Raw genomic sequence first — 8,201 nt, forward strand, 5'->3', positions numbered from 1 at the left:
GACAGTGCGGAGCGATCTCAATGGCGATGGCGTTGCTGGGAACCTTCTGGAGGCCTTCCTGGAACAGCACGGCACTCACCAAGTTGTTCACATGGTATTCTGCCGAGGAATACTGAGCCAGTTCCTCTCCCCAGCGAGCCTCGGGCACAGAAGTACTCACCCACTTGGGCGAACGCTTCTTGGGGGTGATCACCTGTTTGGATGGAAGAATTAGGGGGTTAGTATCAGAGAACACCATATCATTGCAAAACTAAACAAGAAAACAATGCCACAAGTTTTATTACGTAATAGTTGTAAAGTTCATAGGCATGCTGCAGAGCGCAGGCATACGCTTGGTAAATACCAAACGGTTATAATTGCTATTGTTGTTATTATTATTTTTATTATTATTATTTTTATTATTTTTATTATTATTATTATTATTATTATTATTATTATTATTATTATTATTATTATTATTATTATCATTATCATTATAATTATCATCATTATTATTATTATTATCATTATCATTATCATTATTATTATTATTATTATTATTATTATTATTATTATTATTATTATTATTATTATTATTATTATTATTATTATTATTATCTTACTACTAATTCTTACTACTAATGGAGCTAAGGCCAAATTTTGCGAACAGTACATTCTCAAAAACTACCGTATGAAAAAATATGAAACTTTGCCAGTACCCATAACTTGAAACGTAGTGTTGCACTATTGTACTTTCATTAAGATCAAATGTGAAAGAAGAAAGCCCAGTTTAAGTTAAATTCAGTCCTTTTGTTGCGATCCCGATCATTTGCTTCGACAATGTATATTCACTGCGGAGTGCCGACTGCGCCAAAGGGTATTTTGTGTTCAGTTGTACATAAAGTAGGTTTACGGGAATTCCCGGTTTCGGTCTCACGCCTTTAGGAGGAGGAGGAAGAGGAGGAGGAGGTGTAGGTGTAGAAGAAGAAGAAGAAGAAGAAGAAGAAGAAGAAGAAGAAGAAGAAGAAGAAGGAGAAGAAGAAGAAGAAGAAGGAGAAGGAGGAGGAGGAGGAGCAGGAGGAATTAGCGGAGGAAGAGGGGGAGAACAAGAAGAAAAAGAAGGAGAAGAAGAATCAAGTAGTAATACATTTTACAAAGTGGTGAATTTTGCGTTTGTTACCCTCCCTTGGGAGAGATAGGGGGAGAGAGAGGGAGAGAGAGAGAGAGAGAGAGAGAGAGAGAGAGAGAGAGAGAGAGAGAGAGAGAGAGAGAGAGAGAGAGAGAGGAGGCCAGAAAGCACTAACAGAGAGAAGGTGGTGAGAGTGACAGGGAGGGTGTCGTCGGAAGCGCAAAGAGTAGTTTAGCCTACCGTAGACCTACTTAATGTATCGATCGAGATCAAGAAAAATCACGAAATGAAAGTAGAATCTAGATCTGTAACATTTTGATCTAGAATCTAGATTAGGGTTCTTCTAGGAAACAACAATTGCCATGTAGGCCTAACTCTTTTAAAAAAAAGTGATTGAGCTGGAACTTTAGGAGAAAATGCCACGCCTTCGAAGAGAGAGAAGAAGTCTTACCCCTAGAGGTAGTCAAGAGGGGGTGCTGCATGGATAAATTCAAGGTAAAATATTTGTGTTTTGTTTCTTTCCTGTTTTCAGTCTTTTTCCTCTTCTTAACTTTCCTAAAAAATTCTTCATTATTATTCCGTTCGTAGAACGGGTAGTTTTATTACTAGTTATTATAATAATTTTAATAGTTATTAACACAATGCAATCAAATCAAGACAAACCTGTTCTAACTTAGCTTTCAACACGGGTGCGACCTCGTTCATGAACGGAGAATGGTACGCCATGTTGGAAGAGTTGACGTCACGGACAAAGACTCCTTTAGCCTTGAGCTCTTCAGCAAACTTCGTGACAGCGTCATACGCTCCTGCGATGGTGACGCTTTCCGCAGAGTTGTGGCAGGCCACAACAACGCCCTCTGGACAAAGCTCATTACATTCGTCCCAGGACAGACCTGTACAAATGGGGAATGTGAAGATCTATTTATAGTTTTTATTTTACTTACTTTACTTTTACTTTACTTTTCCGATCCAGCGGCCATCTCTGAGTTTTAGCCCCCGGCCTGTCGATACAGTAAAGATTTATACGTTTTTATCAGATGTGTTTTGTCTTTGTATAGATTATTTCCGGTATTTGGGGAGGCAGGTAGGTAGGTAGGTACTACGCGGGTCACTAAGTGCAGGGCAAGTAAAGATGTGGTGTGATACTGTTTCATCCTGGCAGTCACACAACTGTCAGTTGGGTAGGGTATCTTTGCGGATCCTATTTAAGTGGGAATTCAGTGGGGCGTGTTGTGTTCTCAGGCGAAAGATAGTGACTTGTTCTCTTCTACTCAGGGAATTAAGTGCATCCTTTGAGGTGGGAGCAGTCATATATGCATAATGTTCTTCCAGTTCTGCCCATTGCCCATCCATTCAGCCACCGTTCCCTGGTGTTGTATTTGATGAAGTTCTTGACTGTCTGTTGTGATACCGGGTTTTGGGGTTGTGATTGTGATGCTCCCTTCTTGGCAACGGTTTCTGCTCTGTCATTTCCTGAGATGTTGCAGAGGCCAGGTATATACTGTAAAGTCAGGTCGACGGCATGGATCTGAATGAAGGTGCTATAATTTGTTAGAGCCACAGACAGGAAGGCTGGGCTTTCCATATTCATGTTTTCAAAAGCTTGGAGTACTGATTTTCCGTTTGTGAAGATAACGGTGTCCTCGATTTTGTCTGGATAATGGAAATGTTGGTCAGGTGGAGGATTTCTGCTCCAGTGGCGATGACCTCTGCCTCATAATATGTACAAGAGGTGCCACAAGCATCAAATTGTGAGTTTGTTTCTTTTTCTTTCAAATTGCGGTTGTTCGTTTGCTTTTTGGGGGTTCTTTTGGGGGTTTTGAGATTGGCTTTGTCCATTTCGGATTTTCTGTTAATTGATTACTTAATTTTGAAAGCCTTCGAGCGACGGAATAAGTTATGAACCATGATCGCCGATGTCTGTCACAGATTCGGCACTTGATGATGATGATGATGATGATGATGATGATGATGATGATGATGATGATGATGATGATGATGATGATGATGATGGTGACGACGACGATGATGATGAAAAACAGTCTGTCAACTAATATGATTGAGCGTACCGATAGCTACCATCTTTCCCCGGGGTAGTTTTGCCTCCTGCAGACACCTGCCCCTCCAGTAAGCAACCTGCACTGTTTCCTCCGCTGTGAGCGAGCCGTCAGCGTAAGCACAGCCGAACTCCCCGACGGAGTGACCGACTAGTCCATCGGGGAAGATGTGCAAGGTGTGGAGGAGGTCAACAAGGGCGATCTGGAAATAAGATGGACATTTTGGTGTAGTATTCGTCTGACGACTTTCAAGACAATTGCAGAAGGTTGTCTGCCAGACTTAGCCCCCCAGTTATCTGCAGTGTGTGTGTGTGTGTGTGTGTGTGTGTGTGTGTGTGTGTGTGTGTGTGTGTGTGTGTGTGTGTGTTGGTGTGTATGTGTGTGTGTGTGTGTGTGTGTGTGTGTGTGTTTGTGTGTGAGTGTAGGTTTGTATGTGTGTGTGCGTGCAGAGGGTGGGGGGGGGGGGTACGCTTAATAAAAGAGGACATGAGATGTGAAAGCCCCTGTAGAAGACCGTTTTTCTTTCTTTCTTTTCTTTATTAATCCCCTTTTTTGAGGATATTATAGATTCGTTCTACGCTTGGGTGAAACATTGTGTCCAGGTGGTGTATTGTATTAATTTTTATAAGCCATTACAAAATATGGCTTCGAAGTTGGCTCATCAAGTTTGTCATTTTTATATTTAGCACTAGTACATTTTTTCAAATTGTTTTCTTCCGAATGAAGTTTTAGCGTTTGTTCAAATAATATTCAGCTAAGTTATTCTTGCTTGCTAAAGATAACTTTCTTCCCCAAAAAAGGGTTGTGTCCTGTACCTGGATGGAGACAATCCCAACGTATGCTGTGAGGACCTCGCCGTACTTTGTCCCGCTGTCGTTCATGATAAGGTCGTGCAGGTCAACATCGTGTTGGCGGAGCACAGTTGACAACCGGTCAATGGTCTCTCGGAACTTGGCCAGCTCCATCATTTTCCGACCCATGCCTTGCCACTGGGAGCCAATTCCAGCGAAAATAAACCAAACTGGTCTGCGATCAGGACTGCAACGCTGAAGAATTAAATAAAGACCCAGTTTTTTCAGAATGGGTGTTCGCTTCATGTGTGTTTGAATGGCTATATAAAAGGTATAATCATAATCAATGCAGCAATATTTTTTAAAAACGATGATACATGCTATGTAATTAAGTGTGTGAATTTAATGCCTCTTTTAACACTGTTGTTATTTGGTAGCACAACCTCCGAATTTTTAGTCCATCCCCAATAGGGATCAGCCTCATGGGCTGAAAGTCCTTAAATCTTTACAAAACAATCTGAGTTTAAGAACACCAATTCAATGATTCGAATAAGGGAGGTCCGCAACGTAGTCCAGCATGTCATTCACTGGGCTAGCGGAGCGCTTAAAAAACCTAATCATTGTAAGATAGAAGAATACATTAGAATAGACCCAACGTTCCAGAAATCCTTACATTGATCTCTTCCACCTCAGAGGTGCCATTGATTATTGTGTATCCTCTGAAGGGCACCTGGTTGGTGGGCATGTTGGCACTGTCCTGTATCAGAGCTTGGAACTCCACACTCTTCGCATTCTTTCTGACTTCTTTCAGGACCTCACGCACCCCCTCCTCCGATCGGGCACTGAAGGTGAAGAGTCGCGGCTTTTCACTGGCCATGTGAGGCTCACGTGGCTCTGCGTCATAGGACCTGGAGATATAAACCATAGTGTTTAAACAACAAAATATAATACTTCTTTGATCCTTCAGCAAAGGAGTAAACCGCCAAAGATTCAAGTATATATCTTTATCCTTAGATACGCATGCCCCTCAGGTAATATCTCCAAAAAACCAAAAGCGAAAGTAGAATATTAATTTATATATGCCCTGAAAAAATAGCATTTCACAGTTAAGTACACAACATCCTGTTATTGCTCTGTTACAAGCTCGGTTAAACAGCATTTTGAAAGAAAATTCAATGGGTAATAGGGAACTTGATTTTGTTTTCTGCTTTTAAAAATTTGAACCAGTTTTTTAAAATATTGCTCCATTAATATGATATGGAGCTGAAGTAGTCTTTATATCTGCTCAAGACAAGTGGGAAGCACAGTGTCCCTCTATGTACGGTTATCCGCATAGCAGTGTAATAAGCTAACCAATCTAAAACTTTCAAGATAGACGGAAAGAAACTACAGAACGGACACTGGCGTGGTCTCTTTCACCCATTCGCAATTTCCCGGTAAATCTTTACCATATGACGTTTCTATTTGGTAATGCAACGAAAAAACAAACTAACAAAAGTGCTGACCTCAGATATGAGAAAATAGCATAATCACATTATGTTTGCTGTAAGTCTAACTATCTTCTATTTTCGTGGTGGTAGCCTCATCTACCTGTAGACAACATGGACATTTGCTCCGCCGAAACCGAAGGAGTTTTGCGCAATGAGACCACCATCCCACTTGGTACATTCTGTAACAACTTGCAAACTGCCGTCAGAAAGGCCCGGGATCTCTGGATTGGGTTTATTGTAATGGAGATTTGGTGGGATCACTCGCTCCTCCATTGCAATAATGATTTTGGCAAGAGAAGTGAGACCTGCAGATATAGTTAATACGAGCGTATGTTTGACAGTAGAGGAGAGCTAATGTTCTGTTTTTCATAAATAAAATATTTGCAAGACCTTTTTCTTTACTTCCCCGCAACTTGTTAGATCTATATATACCTTAAGTATTCTTACATTCAAACATATATCAAGCATTTATGTCTTTTTGTAAATGCATTGTGTACATGGATATCTTTGTGCGTGAACTCTGTATGTTCATAGTTTAATGCCAATGTAGGCCACACATATGTTATGTAAAGCGCATAATGCATTGCAAATTTAAAAAATAAACATGCTACATAAATGTCTTGTTCTTGTTCTTGCTCTTGTTCTTGTTGTTCTTCTATATCACTATCACCTTACTTTAGACTAGGAAATTTAGGAGCTATCTTGCTTTTCTCTGTCTGTCAGAACGTTCCTTACTAGGTAATAGAACTCTCATCTTTTTTCGTGTGAAGGCGAACTACTGTACCATCGACGATGGTACCAGGTTTCAAAAGTTAACTTAAAGATTTAACAGAATGAACGAACTAGTTTGCGATGTCAAACAAAATCAGTTTACAGTATCAGTGAAAACCCGATCACTAATGCATTCTTTAGTACAATAAGGCACGAATATATTATGCGCAAGTAATAAATGATTATCAATACCAAAGAGCTATGTTACCAAAAATTAAAAATGAACTAATCTCATATAATGATTTGTTTTAAGTATCTTTGGTACTTTATTTTCCAATGCCCCCCCCCTCCTCACACACACACATACACACGCACAAACACACACACACACACACACACACACACACACACACACACACACACACACACACACACACACACACACACACATTTTCTTTTCTACAGTTGTTCTTGAAAACATTCATTCTCTTTAGTGGCAGCTTTAGAAAAAAGCCAAAGTCTTATACATTCGACTGCTTTGATTTTTGCAAGAGATTTCCCCCTGTATTTGATGTAACTGCGTATGATGTTTATTAGTTTGTCGAAGTCGATACATGTGCTTTTAAATATGTCCCAGTATGTACAGTTGACATTTCCATGCAGCTATTCTGTAATGTTTTCCAATCATTAAAGTTTGGGTTTGTTTTCAGTTTCTTGATCTTCCGTAGGGGATAGTATTTTAGGATCACGAGTATGTTGTTATGGTCAGAGTCTACGAAAGGTGTACGGAAAAAAGGGAGAGAGCTACTTGTTAGCTTTGTCAATGTATACATAACAGGTACCGATTTTTTTATTCTTGGTTGGAAGGATGGTTGCAAAATTAATAATCAAATCTTTGAGAAAAAATCATAAATGTCATACAATTTTCCATTCTTCATCGCAGTCGGTTAACAATAAAAACATTTCCAAAGAAAATACCCGACGCCGCCTCTGCGTGCCCCATGCATGACTTGGTTGATCCAATGAGGAGTTGGCCAGATCGATCTTTGCAGAAAACTTCAGAGACGGTGTTCGTTTCTTGAGGATCCCCAACCTTTGTACCTGTTCCATGGGCTTCTACGTATGAAATCTGAAAGCAAAGATATTGGAGTAATAATGATGTTTCCTCTGATATCTAATATGAAGGAAAAGACATAATTATCAGAGACTGGGCTTTACTATTATTTTAGAACAACCAGTTTCAACTGCGTAAAGAAAAAAAAAAACCCTCGATATTTCCAATAAGATGCTATTAAGAACCAAATACTTTTCCTCCATAGCTTTAATTCGATCACAGGACTGGCGTTTCATACTGAAACTTGTCACTGAACGCACCCCCACCATTCTTAACCAATAAATCAGCTTGGTACATGTTCTTCCATCCATTTATACGCAAACAGCACCACAAGAGTAGCATAGTTCGCAGTCCTGTTTAGTTGACAATCCTTGTAATATCTGTATCTAAAGGCGACAATTACATATTTTACTTTATTTATTTACATCGCGTTTGTCGATGTAAACACAAAGTCGTTGTCTCCCCGAAGTAAACGGGTTGAAGTAAAAGGGACAGCAACATACGAACTATTAAATATAGTTAAATTTAAATAAACGCCAGAATTTCTGGGCGTAAATCCCATAGATTCATTAAAGGTTCATTCTAGATACAACACTATACAACCATCTCACGTCAGTTGGGTCAATGCCAGTTTCCTGGTAGACATCTTGCATCAACTCTTTTTGGCGTTGACCTGAAGGGAATGTGATGCCTGGAATGAAAAATAAAATTAGTTTCACAATAGTTTTCTGCTTTTAAAAGATTTATGTTGGGTTGTTTCTGTCTTTCTGAAAATTTAATAATCAAGACATACTTAAATGGTCATTAGTGATATCTGAAACTTTGATGAAAGTGTGTGTGTGTGTGTGTGTGTGTGTGTGTGTGTGTGAGAGAGAGTGTGTGTGTGTATGTGTGTGTGTGTGTGTGTTTGTGTGTGTGTGTGTGTGTGTG

At 39.7% G+C, this 8,201-nt stretch overlaps 2 protein-coding genes across 2 annotated transcripts in view; both read right to left on the reverse strand.

Annotated features, from left to right (window-relative positions):
- LOC106011236 (fatty acid synthase-like) overlaps nt 1-4,881 on the reverse strand; it is a 14,744-nt gene extending 9,863 nt beyond the window's left edge. The window contains exons 1-5 of the mRNA XM_035968698.1: nt 4,630-4,881; nt 3,981-4,211; nt 3,178-3,403; nt 1,772-2,001; nt 1-193 (exon numbers count right to left, since the gene is read on the reverse strand). The exon at nt 1-193 is cut by the window's left edge and continues 109 nt beyond it. Coding sequence (XP_035824591.1) covers nt 1-193; nt 1,772-2,001; nt 3,178-3,403; nt 3,981-4,211; nt 4,630-4,881 — 1,132 coding nt within the window. The remainder of the gene's footprint in view (nt 194-1,771; nt 2,002-3,177; nt 3,404-3,980; nt 4,212-4,629) is intronic.
- A 661-nt stretch (nt 4,882-5,542) lies between these two features.
- The window catches only part of LOC106011238 (fatty acid synthase), a 6,732-nt gene continuing 4,073 nt past the window's right edge, over nt 5,543-8,201 (reverse strand). Inside the window, exons 4-6 of the mRNA XM_013080144.2 lie at nt 7,883-7,962; nt 7,136-7,286; nt 5,543-5,751 (exon numbers count right to left, since the gene is read on the reverse strand). Of these exons, the coding sequence (XP_012935598.2) occupies nt 5,543-5,751; nt 7,136-7,286; nt 7,883-7,962 (440 nt within the window). The remainder of the gene's footprint in view (nt 5,752-7,135; nt 7,287-7,882; nt 7,963-8,201) is intronic.

Source organism: Aplysia californica, unplaced genomic scaffold, assembly GCF_000002075.1.
Source record: "Aplysia californica isolate F4 #8 unplaced genomic scaffold, AplCal3.0 scaffold00076, whole genome shotgun sequence".
Lineage (NCBI taxonomy): Eukaryota > Metazoa > Mollusca > Gastropoda > Aplysiida > Aplysiidae > Aplysia > Aplysia californica.